Here is a 19,676-nt window from a genome sequence, read left to right as displayed (position 1 = left end):
TTCTCTTGTCTAGGAAGGATCGTATTATGTTAAGTATTTACCCAAAAATACGATATAATGTAATTTTCATGAGAAGCCATTCATGCCAGCTTGCCAAAGCTTTAGGTATCGCAAGGGCTACAGCTCTAGATGCCCCTGCCTTATTCTGTGCATGGTGTACGCACTCAGAGATGATTGTTAAAATATCCGAAGTAGAACGAGCTTACTTAAATCCATGCTGATTGTCAGACAGAAAATCTTCCTAAAATAAATGCATAATTCCCCCAAATCGACTTGACTGCACACGTGCAATTGTTTTTAATAAATTAATTTTTTGTTTAATTACTGTACTTTTATCTTTGTCATTAATCGGAACTGGAACCATTAACAGAAACATGCGTACATAAGAACATAATTATGACATTCACAGTAAAAATAAAAACACAAGTTGTCGCCTGGCATTGCCCGGCCGTACAATACGCTTAATTATTCTAATTTATGCAAATTGCATATGTATTATTATACAATCAATCCTCTATTGAATATTATATATTACGAGGAAAAATTTGCCTGGTGGACAAATTTGCAAAAAAAAGTAAAAAAAAAAAAAATAATGATAATGTCGTTCATCAAATTCCGTCTCTGTTTGTATTCAAAATCCAGCTGACGCGATTTTGAAAACAAACAGAGACGGAATTTAAGGAAGGCCGTTATCATTATTATTTGATATTTAGGTTTAAGGATCTTAAAATACTCTTTCTTCTCTTATAGATAAAAAAGAAGAATTTTTTTACATGGTAATGTTGCGTTACACCGACCAAAGTTACACCAGTGTAACGTAAAGTATTCCCTTGTAAAAATTCGTTTATATCAATAAGAGAAGAAAGACTATTTTTAAGATCGGATTTTTTTTATTTTTGATACTTATAGGAAGCATTTGTTTACAAAACATATCTAAGAACACTGTCAGACATATAAATTAGCTTTGTGTAAAATTTGCAAAAAATAGGCTCAGCCGTTTCAGAACCTATAAGGAAGAAACTCACACACATAAAGTGACTTTTATATAATAGTAGAAAGAGATAGAAATACTTTAAAAAAATAGAGAAAAAACCTGGAAGTGGTTTTGTGGTGGTCTAGCTGAGGTATAATTCTATTTAGTTCCGCTCCGATGCTTTACCGTCACTATACGAGAGGATAGTTTTATCCAAATGCTCTCCAACCGTAGGTCGGAGTGCGCTTATCTTAGTGGTTTTCACAAAGCAACAGTATCTAACATCCTGACAATGAAGGGAAAGAGTATGAGATACACCGGTTGAATATGTATGAACTAGAAGTGTGAAAACGGAAATGTGAATCGCATATTAAACTTTTAAATTTACATTGAAAATATATTTGCTTTGAATTGCGTTCAATTTCTTAGTTTATTCAACTTGATTTTCCCCTATGAAATATTTGTTGAGTTGAGTTCAGATACAACACAATAATCAATCATGCAATTTAAGAGATTTGTCGTAGACTTCACTTTTAAAAATCAATATTTTAGTGTGCTCATCTTTATTCATTTCCTCGTTATCTACTTCCTCCCTTTCCCTGTTGTCATCCCTCGTTTTTTCTTTTTTCTTTTTTTCTTCCCTCTCTATTTGTCTCACACTTTTTCTTTATCTTTCTTACTCTCGCTCTCTCTCTCTCTCTCTCTCTCTCTTATATATAAGACTAGCGAGGGGTATCCGTCGTTGCCCGAGTGTTTGGAGGTGTGTGTGGAAACTCTGGGGTGGGGCTTGGGATAAAATAAAAGTAAGTATGAGGATCGAACCCGAACCGTTGAGGAAAAGTTGTAAATTAAAATGTGAAAAAAAAAAAACAAAAAACAAAAAAATGTGCGACGTTAACCATTGCCCCACCGCGAGATGCTAACGGAATCACGTTTGAATTTATTTAATTACTTGGAATTGGCAGGTGCCCGTTTTAATGAGTTAATGAGGTCAAGTTTGACTGCGGGATAGTATTTCATTTACTGCGGAACGCTTTTTTTAATTTTTATTTTCCCAAGATGTTATAGGAAAAAGACTAACCGACATGCGGCGAGCGACAAATGTTGAATATTTATCTTCCCGAAATCGAGCAAATTAAATAGACAGGCGAGCTTCGTTGTTAACTGTGAGATATTACGATTTATATGTGATATAAAAAGTTTTCAAAAGTTGTGAACCGACCGACCGCTTCTCTGAAAAATGCCTTTTGTAGACATACACAAAAAGCGAACACACATACATACATACATACATTTTCGCTTTTATATATATAGATAATATATATTAGATATAAAATATTTAAATGCAAAACAGAGTAAAGTGAAAATACGTGGCACACCCTCTTCTTCTGATGAGAACAGTCCTTTCGAAACCTATGATGAAGTAACTCACACACACAAAGTGACTATATATATATATATATATAGTCATCCACATACAGTACTGTTTCGCTGTTTCATAGTTCATCAGTGCCGCTAGACAGGCAACTGCCTCAGTCTAGGGTCGAAACCGGACCGTCCAAATGACAGTCAAGGCTTCTCACCATTGCGCTATACAGGTGATGCTGTGTGGGCAATGAATTGACGATGTTTTTACACACACACACACACACACACACACACACATATATATATATATATATATATATATATATATATATATATAAGTTATTTATCTTAAACTAACAAAATCGATATTTCAATGCATTTGTTTCTCTGTGATTTTATCTATCAATAATTTTTGTATTGCTCTCTATATATAACGACTTTATTTCTGAAAACAACTTTGATTGTACCATATATATATACATGTACATACAATCACACACATACATACATACATACATACATATATACATACACACACACACACACACACACACATATATATATATATATATATATATATATATATATATATATATGAGATAATATAGATAATGGATCAAAGAAGTATATAAGGATTCTTTAAATGGAGACTTTTTGATATAATAAAAAGCTCGAAATGCAGGCGGAACTTAGATGCAAATCGAAAACATATTGACAAGAGAAAATAGAAATAATAGAAAAATATATACTAGTGTATATCGATTTATTGACCAATTTGAAACATTGGTATACAATGCAGTGTGTAGGGGTTATGAAAGCTCCTTACTCCAGGCATTTCGAAGCCCAATGCTTCTCATCAGAAGAGGGCGATGTTCTACGTTTCACTTTACTCTGTTTTGTACTTAAATATTTTTATTCTTTTATTTTCTTTTGTTTACTTTTTTTGTTATCATCCTTTTTCAGTATCTTTTACTATATATTTTAATGGTATATAATATACATATTAACTCTCAGTTAACCTTAATTAAATAATTAATTAATTAACACTTATACCAAACATACTCCTAATACTCTTCCCAATACCTCTACCGCTCAGTTCTGTTAAAATCCCACTCTAGCATATTTAAAGTTCCACATTTATCTCATAATCTCCTGGATTACCCTCCAATATATATTTTGAAATAAAAACATAGAAAGTTATGGCCAGATTAAGGTAAACATATAAGCATATGTTCAAGAGCAGATTAACATTAAATTTAAATGTATACAAGTGTTGCCATTATAACGCTGACTATTCGAAATGAACAATAAAATAAGTGTCTATCTTTAGTAAAACCGGACACTATGAGAACTATTTATAGCTCTAGTATTGTACTATTGAGCTATCTAAAAGAACTTTGTGTTATTTACTTATATATTTGAATATAATAAAATATTTTTAGACACACTTACACACATACACACTAACAGGAACACATATCTATACTCCTAATTTTGTTGTGTATTGATATTCATATTTAAACACTTTTTTTTCTATTTATTTAAAAAGAAGATAAATCTTTGTTATATATGGGTCATGGAATTGCATTCATCTTCAAAATATCTAAATAATTTGCATATTCTTTTAAACATTCATTTTAATTAATTCCCGATTAGTTTTTCGGTTTCTTATGGAATGATCATGGTTAATTAAATATTACGTATAATTATATCCATGCAGATATTCTACATGATTTATACTTGCATAATATTATCCAGGCCAAGATTAAAGTGTAGTATCTGTTTTTCAAATGCCGCACTTTAATTTATTGTTCTCTGTCAGTGGAGGAGAAATCTTTCATGATTGAGAATATTTTAATTTTTGTTCCTTTTCTCGGCGTTTAAAAAAACGACCCTGATGTCTAACTCTGTCCCGTAGGGCGGGGGCATTGTAAATAGGAACTATTACGTGTGATTATATTCATGCAGATATTCTACATGATTTATACTTGCGTAATATTTACGTAAAAAGCTTATAGTAAACACAAACCTCTTTCTATATATATTTATATATGTGTATATATATTCGTTTAAAAAAATCGCCTACAAAACTCGTCTGTCAGTTTTTGGTCTAAAGACATGAAACTTATTATATAAGGTATTCGAACCCATGCGAAACTTTATCATTAGGTTTTAGCCGGTGAAAATCGGTGCAAAAGTGTGATAATTACAAAATGGAATTCGCCATGTGATTGTCAAACGACGGCATTACGAATGTACATGCGTAACGTAATAGCTATTGGTTCATGTTTTAATTATTAGCCTCGCAGCAAACATGTCTTCATAGCTCCAGCATTAATGTCAGAGGAAAAAGTAAATCATAAGTTAAACGTTTTGGTTTCGATTCTCGATGGTGGCACACGAGCCATCTTTTTTGTTATTCTAAATCATTTTCATATATCGGATTCAACATACTAAGTACGAAATCTGCATTAATTAAAATATCATATTTAAGCGTATTTTACGACCAGGCAATGCCGGGCGGCCTGCTAGTATACATATATATTTCTCTTGGATGAAGGAAGATTTCGAAATGAGATAAGTGTATGTTAACGTTACGTTAAATATTGTAATAGCTATTGTAAAATTTAGTAAATCCTGGGTAAGCAAGTTCTTTAAAAATATCAGGAAATGTGCCAGGCGAAATGTCAGCAGAGATCATATGGAGAAATCCGAGATGGATATTAGTAAGGTATGATAAAATATCATCCGGTTGATATTTTCTAGTTTGGCAGAATATGAGAAAGAAAGAGAGAGAGAGAGAGAGAGAGAGAGAGAGAGAGAGAGAGAGAGAGAGAGGTGGAGGGAGAGGGGAAGGAGGTAACGGAGTTAGTAAAACGGAGTAGCAAGTTTGAAGTGATCAGAAAAGCAACTACAATGATTGAAGATAAATGAAATGGACTGCCAGACCTCTGCGGCTCAGATCTTTTTCCTGCTTCTAGCAACGATCGAGGCAATCCCAACAGCCGGTTAATGGCCCCCGCAAATTCAAGTTCAAATGCAATATTTTTCTATTGTGTTTTATTTTTGTGTCGACTTTTGATTTTAGGGTGAATCAAAAATTGAATATCTTTTATAATCTGAGGTTCTGTACAAAGCTGAAATTTTGGACGCCAAGAATCTACTATATATATATAAGTGAACGTGTCTGTGTGTCTGTGTGTCTGCCTGTGTGTCTGTGTACATTTTCCACTGCAATAACTGTGTCAATTTTCAGTCTACAGACGCGAAATTTAATATACAGGATACTGAGATGTGGGAAAATCTTTGTAATCCATTTTCAGCCAGAAATTTGGCTATTAAGGGGTCAAAGTTCAACGATTTGACCTTTGAGAACTTTAACAAACTCCTCCGATAATTTTGGGTCTAAACACTTGAAATTTTATATATAGGTTCCGTTGACATGGATCTAACTTAATAACTTGATTTGAGCCCAAAACAATAAATGTAAAGGGGTCATAATATGGGTCAAAGTTTAAAACATTTGACCTCTGCGGTCTATACCAAATTATTCAGACAATTTCTGGTCTAAACCTTTGAAATTTTACATAAAGCGTATTCAGAGATATGGCAAGCTAAATGTATGTATGTATGTATGTATGTATGTATGTATGCATGTATGTATGTTTGCATGTCTGCCTAAAACTTTCGACAGAGGCGACAGATTCTCACAAGATCAGTATCGTTTTGAAGTTTGACCTTTCACACGACAAATATCGAAAAATTGGCTAAAAACGTTAATATCTTCACCTTCAACTGGGTACTTTTCTATAGGGGGTCGCTTTTCCGCCGATACTTTTGAAAGTCATCCTCTCCTTTCGATTGTCTAGCCTTAATTTAAATATAAGTCACTTCTGGTTTGGCGGTGGTCGTAACAGCAAAGCCGTCAGGGGTTTTCCATGTTCTTTTCCTCCTTCCCGGTACGGGTTCGAACCTGCCTTCCTACTACCACTTTGTTTTTGCTCAACATACACCTCCAAACACCCGGGCAACGCCGGCTTGAAATGAAAGTGTCTGTGTGTGTGCGTGTGTGTGTGTGTGTCTGTGTACATTTCTCGACACAATAACTCTGTCAATTTTCAGTCTACAGACTCGAAATTTGATATACAGGGTATTGAGATTTGGGAAAAATCTTTGTAATCCGTTTCCGGCCAGAAATTTGGCTGTTAAGGGGTCAAAGTACAACGATTTGACCTTTGAGAACTCTACCAAACTCCTCCGACAAGTTTGGGTCTAAACAGTTGAAACTTTAGATATAGGTTCCGTGGACATGGATCTAACTTAATAACCTGATTTGAGCCCCAAACAATAAATATTAAGAGGTCATAATAGGGGTCAAATTTTTATAAAATTGACCGCTTCTTTTTTTTTTGTTCAAGATACACCGCCAAACACCCAGGCAATGCCGGGCTGAAATGCTAGCACTAAAATATAATTTAAGTGGGCTGTTAGAGACAACTAAACTATTGAGCTCTTCGTGGCGTTATAAAAATATAAAACTTATATTTTACTTGCAAGGCGCCCAGCGTTGCCCGGTCGTAAAATACGCTATAATATAAAATTTTAATTCATGCAGATTTCGTATTTATTATAGAGACAATTCATTATTGTTTATTATATTGTATCCAATATATAAAAGTGATTTCAAAAGTAAAAAAAAATACTAATAACTTGGGTGCTATCATCTAAAATCGAAACCAATACATTTAGTGCTCTTGCTTTTATCGTTATCGTTTGAACTATTGCCAGGTGGATAAGAAATGCTAAAAAAGAACACTTTAATATAAATGTATATATTTGCGCATGATGTGTTTTTATCATCATCTAAATGAACTTTGTGTAACTCCGCCATCAACAATAATGTATCTCCTCCCCTCCTCTAAGAACTGTTATATATGAAGTCCCCCAAAATCATCCCAGTCTGTTATATATATGTCTCCCTCATCCTCACCATCGTTATTCGTGTATTATGAGTCCCCGTTTATGTATCTCCGTTATACAGGACTCCAATATAGACTCCCGTCATCTTTAAATATGTACCCCTATAACACAACATACAGCGATTTACATGAACACTTTAAGTCGACTTACACCTGCTACGTTCCAATTAAAAAAAAATTGACGCCATGGAAGTTATTTTCACCATTTTAACACACATAAATGTACTGTTCACAAAAATGCAATCATCTAACCCGTTTTGCATCTCGGAACAGATACAGTTTAAAAAAAAATAGAGACAGACACACACACAGACTGGGTGTTATAAATTAGATTTCAAAACGCACATGCGCTCATCGCATATTTACTTTGAATATTTTTGATTCGACGAATATCAATTTTAAAAATCGGCAGTTCTTGCCCTAAAACACTTTTTTTTTTCCAAAACAGAAATCCTTGTTTAAAAAAAAAAGAAGAAAATTAGAAATAATTGGATGATCGCATTTTAAGTTTGTGTGGATTATTTTTTAACGCAAAAACAGGATACACAAAAAAATATATATTTACATATCATTATTTATAAATAAATTTCCTAGAATGTACTTACCATGTCGCGTTCTGATACGGGACCCATAGATCGAATCAAAATGTCGGCTTTAATTACCAAGGGGCCATCTGTTAAGAAAAGGAAGAAATTACTACTTACGTATTTTTCGTTATTAAATTACACATAAACAAAATAAACAAATAAATGATCTTTTAAAAGAGGTACTGTCTTTTTTTCCATAACCTTTAAAGAATTTTTTTTACTATAGTAGTAGTAGTAGTAGTAGTAGCTGTATAGTAGTAGTAGTAGTAGTAGTAGTAGTAGTAGTATTTTAGTTTTGTTTTTTCTTTCAGTTTCCTTGGACATTGTTTTGTCTGAATAGTGTTGATTTGCTGGTTTGATTTTTGACCGTTTCTGTTTCTCGAGTACATCCACGTTAGTGCATAAATAATGTAACCGATACATGTAACGTCGACATTTCCCATGAAAAATCAATCGTTAAGGATAGCAAAACCTGGGGCCTGGGTTTTACTCATTTCCATTATTTTCTCCTTTGGTCTTAACATTCCATTGGCGATGGTTCTGGCAAAAGGGTCAGAATTGCCGTTTTCTGGGTCGAGTTTATCCATCTAGCACTCATCGTTGGCGAGTTCTAGATGTTAAATTTTCTACGAAGGGCGTGCAATAAGTAATGCCCCTGGCCCACTTCCCATAGAAGTAGAGCAACGAAACTTGGCACAGTTATTAGTCTTTTTCTACATAGGAACCACCCAGAGTTATGTATTTCTCCCATCGTTTGATGCAGCCTTGGAGACCGTTTTTGTAGAACACCCCAGGTTGGTCCTCCAACCACGACGTGACTTCGGAAATCAAGGCTGCATCATCTGGGAAACGCTTTCCTTTCAAAAACAACTTCATGGCTGGGAAGAGGTTAAAGTCAGAGAGTGCAAGGTCGAGAGAGTAGGGAGGATGGGGGAGGATTTCATAACCACACGCCCGTGCTTCTGATCTGGCGACATGCGCGTTGTGGACCGGAGCGTTGTCCTACAGGAGGAGGGTACCTTTGCTGATCTTACCCGGCTCTTGATTTTGATAGCTTCCCTTAATTTCCTCATAAGTGAAGCATAATAGGCTCCTGTAATTGTGGTACCCTTTCCCAAGAAATCTATCATCACTACACCGTCCTGGTCTCAGAAGACTGAGCATGACCTTGCCAGCGGAGGGCTGCACCCTTACCTTCTTTGGAGGCGGTGAGTCGAAGTACTTCCGCTGCATTGACTCGGCTTTGGTCTCTGGATCATAGTGATGGACCCTAGTTTCATCCTGTGTAATCAGTCTTTTGAAAACTTTGACTCATCTTCTTGGCTCATCTCCAAATTCATCTTCGAGCACTCGACGCGTTCTCACTTCTGGAATGGTGTGAGCAATCTAGGAATCCATCTGGCAGATACCTTAAGCATATGCAAATGGTCATGAATGATAGTTTCCACAGACCATGTACTAATCTTGACATCTTAGGCTATTTGGCGAATAGTAATGCGCCGATCTTCCAAAATGGCAGCCTCAAATTGACGGAAAGATGCCTCATCAATGGCAGAAGAGGGTCGACCAGGTCTGGGAGCTGTTTCCACAAACTTCCGGCTATGTTTGAATTCACGATGCCAGCGTTTTACAAGATCATATGATGGGGCATTATCACCATTAGTTTCTTTCATTTCATCAAAGGTCTCCTGTGGTTTGCGTCCTTTCAAATACAAAAACCGGATCACTGCTCGACATTCGATAGGCTCCATTTCACACCTGACTCAGTTCAAACAACTGTAAAACAGAAACCACAATTAGTTCAGACTGTAATTTGCCACACAACCCACAGAGATATAAATCATTGCACCTGCAAAATTTCAGCTAGATCAGACACTTAGAAGTGGGTCAGGGGCATTACTTATTGCACTCCCCTTGTACAGTATTTTCCTTACATAAAGTTGCTTCAAGTCTTGTCTGGAACGATTTCGAAATGAATGAAGCTTATTCTGTCTGTTCTCTTACCTATTGTGTTTATCTATAAAACAAATGCTACACGGAATTATGCCATGGCTAATTACGTTAACCTCATAAGTAACGATATATTGATAAGAACCTTGCTTGATTCTCTCGTGAGTACTTTGGATTTTCTGCGCTACAAATCAAATTTTTGTGATTCAATAGTTTAAAAAATTTATTGAGCTCCATATCAAAATTTTTTATTATTCTATGTAAGAGAAAGAATATATTAGAAATATTTTAACTCCTTATCCTATACGATTTCGATGTCTACCATCTCTTCAGAGGAGAAAATAATAGCAACTAGCTATGTTATACACCCTATTTGCTAAAGTGAGTGACCCATGGAAAATCATTATCCAAAAAAATTATTAAAAATTGAATGAGTCATTAAAAGTCATAGAGTAAGGGAAGTTAAGGAAAAAAGTTATAGAACTATAATCCAAATTGGTAAAATGTCCTTGAAAGCAGTTATTTATTTGTTCTATCTTGTATATCGAGCATTTCTCATTTAGATGGGATAATACTTATAGAATATTACTGCCAGTAATATTTTGTAAATCATATAATCAGAGGTTTTCATACCAGTTGATTGTTGGATAATTTTATTCTGAAGTATATATATATATATTTATATATATATATATATATTAAGCAGTATAAGTAGTAAAAACAAGGATAAAGAGTGCTCAATACATTAGTAGAGCTAAATATGTATGTTTTAAAACCCAAAGTTAATTAATTTAATTCATTACAAATTGTTTCGATAAACAGGATTAAAATTATCCACCCATATCGTCAGATAGTTCAAGTTAAAATGAAAATACTTCCTTTTTATTTTTATTTTTAACTGGAATCATCTGACAATATGGGCTATTATTTATTTTCTGTCTATTGAGACAATTTGTAATGAATTAAGTTAATACACTTGGAGTTGTAATGATATATATATATATATATATATATATATAATGGTAATTAGTAAAAACCTGAAGAGAGTGCTCAATACTATTGAAGAGCAAATATGTGTTTTATTTCTTTATTAACGGTTTATCTGTTTTGTTACATATGTTTCAGATGTTGGACCATGTTTACGATCTAACAGCCTCGTCAGACCTTACAGAAGTGGTAGTTAGTATTAGGAAGAAGTGTTTTAGAAGAAATACGAAAAAAGGGGGGTTGACGTAGGAGATAATAATGGGGGAAGGAGACGGGTATTGACAATATTTCAGTTTTGAGGGTTAAGATACATTAGATTGTATTGTGTGTGTGGGGGGTAGCAGATTCAGGAAGGCATGGGTGGAGATATATGGATATAGGGAGTGGAGATGGAAGGGGATGGTAAAAAAAAGAAAAAGGGAGGGGGTAAGGAGAGGAGGAGGAGGAGTTTCAGTTTTTAGGTTTTAAATTTTAACTGCCTTTTGCTTTTTCAGTAAGGTATATATATATATATATATATATATATATATATATAAACAATATATATGCAGACACACATGGATCCATATGCAGACATACATACACATGCACACAACTTTTATACACATATATACACTCACAAATATATATAGAAACATATACATATATATATGCACACACCTACCTATATACATATATGTGGAGATATACATCTCCAGTAAGAAGTAGATATACATATACATAAATACGCACATACACATTCATACGCATCTACCCCTATACACGTATATACAATTACATAAATATAGATATTAATAAAAATATAAACATACAGACATATATAGACATATATACACACATATATATATATATACATTTATATATATATGCATACACAGACATGTATATGTATTTCATACAAAGTAAACAAGGTAAAGTTAGGGCAAATAAGTAATAATAAGTAAGTAAACAAGTAAATACATGGATATAGTTAATAATACGGTGTTAGATAGACGTATCGTTAAGTTCACATATATATGGGGTGGGCCTCTAACATGGTGCTTTGGGCATATATATATATATATATATATATATATATATATATATACAGACACGTATATATTTATACAAAGTAAATAAAGTAAAGTTAGGATAAATATATAATAATAAATAATAATAATTTCACATATATATGGGGTGGGCCCCTAAGATGGTGCTTTAGGCAGTGCTTATGTCTAACTTTATTTTCAGTGTTAAATGCATCGCTGATATAGGCACATACACACATATAGACACATATATGCATATAAACTCAGACACAGCTGTATCCGTATACATAGTTCAGCCATGCATAAACGTAGATACACACACACATATATATATATATATATATATTAACAGTCAGATGTATGCAAACACATTCATGTGCACATAGATATAGATATACGAATACTCACCCATGCATATCCACACGATCTATGTACGGATCCTCAGTGAGATGTAGATGTACATACACATACACGCATGCGCATACACACATGCACCCATATACACGTACATACAATCATATAAATATATATATTCATAAAAATATAAATATACACAGATACATGGACATATATATATATACATAGTGATATGTATGTTTATGCTAAGTAAAGTGGAGTTAAGGTAGATAAATAAATAAACAAAAGATAAATAAATAAGCGGGTGTAGTTAATAATGCGAGGTAGGTAGATGTATTGTGAAATATGTTCAAAATACATGTTGCTGGTTTAATTTTTAGGAGTCTGTATTTATTTGTTTTGCTTATTGGAAACCCCGCATTATTAACTACACCCATGTATTTACTTATTTACTTACTTAGTATTACTTATTTACCCGAACATTACCTTGTTTACTTAGTATGAAAATATATACATGTCTACATACACAACTTAAACCTAAAAATTGAAACTCCTCTCCTCTCCTCACCCCCTCTCTTTTTCTTTTCTTTACCATCCTCTTCTACCTCCCCTCCCTATATCCATATACCTCCACACATGCCTTCCTGAATCTACTACCCCACCACACACAATACAATCTAATGTATCTTAACCCTCAAAACTGAAATATTGTCAATACCCGTCTCTCTCCCCCTATTATCTCCTATCTCAATCCACATTTTTTCGTATTTCTTCCTAATACTAACAACCACTTCTGTAAGGTCTGATGAGGCTGTTAGATCGTAAACATGGTCCAACATCTGAAACATATGTAACCAACAGATAAAACGGTAATAAAAAATCGTCGATAATTCTTGACCTGAAGACGTAACCCCCCAACGCGGGTGATTACAGAAACATGTATGCACATATGTAGCCATCAATGTTTGTATAAATAAATTTAATATACCTGCTCTGTTCACTCATTGAGCACTTTTTGGTAGACACATGTTGTTTCATTGGATGTACTTCTGGAGAACTAAACTCTACTGGCTAATATATATATATATATATATATATATATATATATATATATATATATCTTTAAAACTATATAAATAAAACTTATTTAATTTTTATATTTTTTATCATTCATTTTTCTATTTATTCAGTAAGTTATTTAATCACCTTTATTAATAGTTGTTTATTATGGAACATTCTTTCGGGCATTTCATATATATATATATATATATATATATATATATATATATACTACCAGAGAGATCCGGCATTGCCCGGGTTGAATAAGGATCAACGAATGTTCTACACTTCCAATATTTTTATCATCATCGCAATCAGTTAAATCGTCTAGTTTTCACGCAAATCCATTTATCACCTGCTCTAGTCTGAGACGCACCTCGGTTTATCGGGAGGAAGTTTCATATGCCTCTTTGCAGTTACTTAATACAGCGTAGTTCACCTTGCAATGTACAGGAGCTACTGTTCATTTTACGAAATTATTTTAATACAGTGACTCGAATTAAAATTCATAATGCAAAAGCCAAGTATCAAGTACCTGTGTTCAGTTATGCTCTAAACAGAAGCATTTGTTTCAAACGCACCTCTGTCTCATAAAGGAATCTACTGTTGATTGTATACGCGGGGCTCTTCTGCTTGTGCGATAATAAAACTTCTCAATTTCACTAGTAATGTTAGGATGCATCAGAGTGTCAACCTTAGTCAAAGTCGGATTGTTCCTTTTTTAATTAAATTTTTTCGATTATCGATTTTCGATACTCATCGGAGACATTTGTATGCAAGATATATGTTAGAACACCGCTAAATAGATGAAGTATATTTTTGTGAAGTAAAAACATCGGCCTAGCCGTTTTGGAATCCATAGGGAATGAATTCGCACACAAAGACTATATGTCTTTTATACATAAGTAATATATATATATATATATATATATATATATATATATATATATATATATATACTAGTAAAAGTACCCGCCGTTGACTGAGTTCAAAAGCAGCCCACAGAAAAAATGACTCTGATGTATGAAAGTATGATAGGTTATGAAAAGGAAGGGGTGTAAAGAGATAGCTTCGAATTTGGGGGTATCAAAACCAAAGCAAAATATGATGAAAGTAAAAATAAAATAGATAAACCCCATGATTTATTACACCATACCTGTTCACACTGAAACACTTATCACAATATTCTGTGGATCTATATTAAAAAAACTTGTTAAACTTTGTGACATATTTCCATTCTATGGAGGTCAGATGCGAACAAACACCCCATAATTTTATTATACCATATTTCTTCAAACTGAAACATAATTATCAAAGTATACTTACGCAGATATATATGAAAAGTCTTTATTAAAGTTTGTGCATATTTCTATTCTATGGAGGCCAGGCGCGAATGCAGACCCCACAATTTTATTATACCACTCCTATTTAAGTTAAAACATACTTATCAAAGTATTATTATGTACATCTATATAAAAAAACTTGTAAACGTTTTTTTTTATTTTTTAATTTTTTATTTCCATACTTTGTAGACTAGGCGCGTACGCAGACCCCACAATTTTAATGAATCATCATTATGCCAGATCAAACATACCCATTCCTGTGTCTCTATACATCTTCTATCATTATATGTGATCAGTTTTCTATAATAGTCAACCATATAGGAGCCTATTCGTAACCACACATACACACACACACATACACACACGCACGCACGCACGCACACACACACAGACGTTCAGCTTTATATTATAGATATACAGTATAACTCTTATAATTTGGACATCCGCTCCGTTCAAATTGGAGGATGCTGTTCAAGTTTCGTGATAAAATTGTGCTGCAGTTAACTTTATATTTCTAAGAATTAAGAAATAGTAAATGAAATTCATTGCTATATGATACTTCAAGTATATATTAAGTTGAGTTTACGATATATTGCAAGTAAGAATTGTTAAATATTATTACCAGGAACAAAAACATTGAAAATAAATTAAATCTACTCTTATTGTTAGGTATTTATTACTTAAGTTATCATCTACAGAAATCATAAATTTATGTAAAATACAGTTTTTTTTTATTTATTCATTGAATGAGTCTCATTGCAGTTTCTATTTTCATCGATTGAGCTTTCGGGCGCTGCCATTGTATTCTGTAAGCGATCATGAAAATCTACAATTTCTTGGTTCTCTAGATTCTTTATGATTATATCTCTTCGGAGTGACATTGCTTGCAAAACATAGTTGTCACTAAAGTAAGGACTTTTTTCTATAAATTTTATAACCGTTTCCATAGACTTTTCTGCATCATCCCATGATATTGCCTCATCAGAGTGTTCTTGGTTATTTACATTAGGGTTAAGAAAATAGGAGCTGTCGCTATTTTCATCAGCATTACTGCCTTCAGGATATTGATCAGTAGTTTCCTCATCTTGTGTCACTCACATTTCAACATCATTTGAATTAAATGATTTAAAAACAGCGTGGTTTGTCGGTAACCGTTTGGTTTCAAGAATATTTTCTAGACCAGATGTATTCTCTGATTCTTTCAGTTCAGAAGCCTTTGGCGCTGGGCATAATTTACCCCGTGCTTTTGTTAATGTGCTTGCTCGAACTTGATTCCGTGCACTTGCGAGAGAAAATATGCCATCTTTGATAATAAAATGGCGCTAAAAATCGCTTATACTCACGGTTCTATTTATCATATTCATCATGAAATCATTTATGTAGAAACATTTTAAGTTCCAAATAATCCCTTGATCCATAGGTTTGATGAGAGAAGTCACATTAGGTGGTAAGTAGCACACAAAAATATTCCCGCAAGATGATACTAGTTCTGACTAAGGAGGATGTGCTCTACAATTGTCCAACAGAAGCAAGCACTTCGAATCAGGTTTACCTAATTCAAGAAAACGCCTCTGGACAACTGGCACAAATTCTAGAAAAAAATATTTTTTAAACAACTGTTGATTCATCCATCCATTTCGTGAAGAATAATAGGATACTGGCAAAGGCGAAACTCCTTTCAATGCTCGGGGACACTTTGATTTGCCGATGACAAGAAGCTTAAGTTTATGAATTCCAGAAACATTAGCGCATAACATCACTGTTAGTCTTTCTTTATTTAATTTGAATCCTTTTATTTTCTGCTCCTCGGATCCGGATAATGTTTTTGTAGGTAAGCACTTCCAATTTACGCCACTTTCATCAGCGTTGTAAACATCCTCTGATGTTAAACCATAATCGGCAATTATCGTCTTGAATTTGTCACAATAATTTGATGCTGCAAATGGCGTACCAGAGAATCGTTATCTAAGCCTGAATAACTACTGCTACTCACTCTATAACCAACGAAGAAGATTAAGTCACACACACAACAATGAAATGTTTAACAAACACAGACACACTACAGTACTAACGTTTTTGGGCCTTTCTTTTCGCTCTGAACGTCTACAAACGAGAACATTTGATTTTCAAACTACAGACACAAATACTCCTCATGATGAGGATAATAGTCCGCAATAAATAAAATTAATAAATAATACTCATCTAAATAATGAGTTCCAATTAATTGCGGATCAGACCATGGAAGACCATATAATAAACATGAACTCATAAGACCAAAAAATCCAACCTTGATCGCCCGTTCGGGGCCCGTGACGCAGTTGATAGAGACGTTGATGATTGTCTTAAGATAGCGGTTTTAATCCTACCCAAAGCCGGTTAGGGGCTTACTTGGCCAAAAACGTGGCTAATCTCTTTACAACCCTTCCTTTTCATAACCTATCATACTTTCATAAATCAGAGTCCATTTTCTGTAGGCTGTTTTTGAACTCAGTCAACGGCGGGTACTTTTGCTAGTATATATATATATATATATATATATATATATTGTCAAAAACACCCTCTTCTTTGTTTCTGGGTACAAATATGCTTGAAATAATCAGCCGAAACTGAACAAAATATATTTATTGTGGGGAGGGTGAGGATTGTAGATAAAACAGACAAAAACTAAGAACAACTGCGCACGTATCATATTTTAAGGTTAAAAATGCGAATTTGTAATGTGTTTAATTTTTCATCTCTTGTGTTTTGAAGTGTGAAATTCGTTGATTATGTTAATAATAGTAATTATCTTTGATATTAGCAATACACACGTATATATATATATATATATATATATATATATATATATATATTCATCATTTTTACGAAAACACTACTTTTAAATCTTTGAAAAATAAATAATTAATTTTCCTTTAGTGACCCAAATATTGCTAATATACCATTAAGTAGACAATGCTTTGAAAAATCGATACCAATAAAGAAAATATCAATAAATAACTGCGCATTTTGCTAAAAACTACTATGATTTCTTTTGGCAATTTCTTGTTACTTGACTCATCTATGGTAGACTAAGCGTGATACTAGATGCAGCGGCGCCTAGCATTCCCATCTGGTACTTGCCAGCTTCATCGTTGCTTAACTTTGGGGTATGTAGACAACATATATATATATATATATATATATATATATATATATATATCGATTATAAAAAATGAATTAAACCCTTCAAATTTACATGGTTAAATGAAGTTTATTTAGTCCTTTCAAGGCTAATGTAGATTATTTTAAAATATGATTAAATTTTGGTCTTTTTAAAGAAATTAATACAGTGATATAACAAAGTTGTAATTTTTTAAAATTCAGACACGTATGTTATAATATTTTTGCATATTCTTATAGAAAATCGTCCTAAATCCTGTTTACATAAAAAAAAGAAAATTGATTCGTTCAAAAACCTTTAAAAAATATTTAAATGTTTTATCCGCCAAGGAAAAAATAAGGATGAATGGTGTGGTTTTGGAAAATTTTCAAATGTAAAATTTTATTAAAAATAGTAGAAAATGTTTTATATTATTCTGCTTTTTATATGATAAAATTTAGGCTTTTATCTTTCTGAAAAAATGTTGCTCAAGAATAATGGATTTTTATAGATGTTAATTTGTTTAAAAACAACTTGTTTTTGTTTCCATTTTCTGGTCGTGCCTAATTCACACCAAGCAATTTTGTCCATATGCCATTTATTGAATATTAAGAGGTTTAGACACTCGATTAGGTAATCAGTCTGCCGTTAACCTCAGCCATTCTCGCTCCGATAGTACATCTAAAGATTAGACCGTCAACTCTATCTTATCCAAATTACGACCCATTTAAAAAGGACTAATTGAATGCAGAAATTTCGAAATGGTAACTTCAATAATAATCATCAACTTTGCATTATTTAGATTATTTGAACTACTGTTCTCATTATGAATTTTATTTTCCCAACGTATCGATCGATATAAGCTTCAACCGTTTTCAGGCATATGTTGTCGAACTCGGAATTGTAAGGAATTTCGAACGAGACCTTTTATTTAATCAACAGTGTTATTTGTTCTCGTTCTGTCAGCCATGATCGGATAAAAGTCTTAAATAATTCGTAATTGTGTACTTAATATCGTTTGTACTGAGGATTGAACCTTCGGTCTCCAGAAAAATGTCACTTATAACTTCTTATTATATTAGAACTGCATCCGTTACACCACAGGTTCTAAGTGGCAACAATTTGTCAGTTCAACAGATAAATTCCCGACTTAGACAACATATACATTGAGGAGGTCAGATGTTATATCGGTCGAAACGTTGTGAGAATAACACCCAAGATAAGTACAGTAGTAGTAGTGGTCAGATTAATACAAATAATAAAAAAATATCAAACACCATCTAAAAAATCCCGAAACATAAAAGCACAACCAACCTTACGTACAGCCTCCATATTTACAACCTGCATATTTACAACCTGCATATTTACAACCTCCATATTTACAACCTCCATATTTACAACCTCCATATTTACAGCCTCCATATTTACAACCTCCATATTTACAGCCTCCATATTTACAGCCTCCATATTTACAACCTCCATATTTACAACCTCCATATTTACAGCCTCCATATTTACAACCTCCATACTTACAACCTCCATATTTACAACCTCCATATTTACAACCTCCATATTTACAACCTCCATATTTACAACCTCCATATTTACAGCCTCCATATTTACAACCTCCATATTTACAACCTCCATATTTACAACCTCCATACTTACAACCTCCATACTTACAACCTCCATATTTACAACCTCCATATTTACAACCTGCATAGAAAATTACCTCGTCTCTAATTGTTTATCTCAGTTTTGAGTTCATATATCAGACGCATCATTTTTAATGTTTTTTTTTGTTACTGCAGTATATCCCTATCACCTGATTGCAATTTATTATATTCACATGCAGAGGTGAAGCAAATATTTTAGATCATGTTGCATAGGGGACGGACAACGCCGG

The 19,676-nt window shown here is 33.3% G+C and overlaps 1 protein-coding gene across 1 annotated transcript in view; it reads right to left on the bottom strand.

Moving 5' to 3' along the window:
* LOC145278280 (gamma-aminobutyric acid receptor alpha-like) overlaps nucleotides 1-19,676 on the bottom strand; it is a 1,175,437-nt gene that overhangs the window by 230,342 nt on the left and 925,419 nt on the right. Inside the window, exon 4 of the mRNA XM_080130575.1 lies at nucleotides 7,926-7,993. Coding sequence (XP_079986701.1) covers nucleotides 7,926-7,993 — 68 coding nt within the window. The remainder of the gene's footprint in view (nucleotides 1-7,925; nucleotides 7,994-19,676) is intronic.

The sequence above is a fragment of the Euprymna scolopes genome, chromosome 1, assembly GCF_053919585.1.
Source record: "Euprymna scolopes isolate OS-2025 chromosome 1, ASM5391958v1, whole genome shotgun sequence".
In the NCBI taxonomy this organism is placed as follows: domain Eukaryota; kingdom Metazoa; phylum Mollusca; class Cephalopoda; order Sepiida; family Sepiolidae; genus Euprymna; species Euprymna scolopes.
Note: the sequence above shows the minus strand (reverse complement) of the source record. Positions and strands in the feature narration are given on the sequence as shown.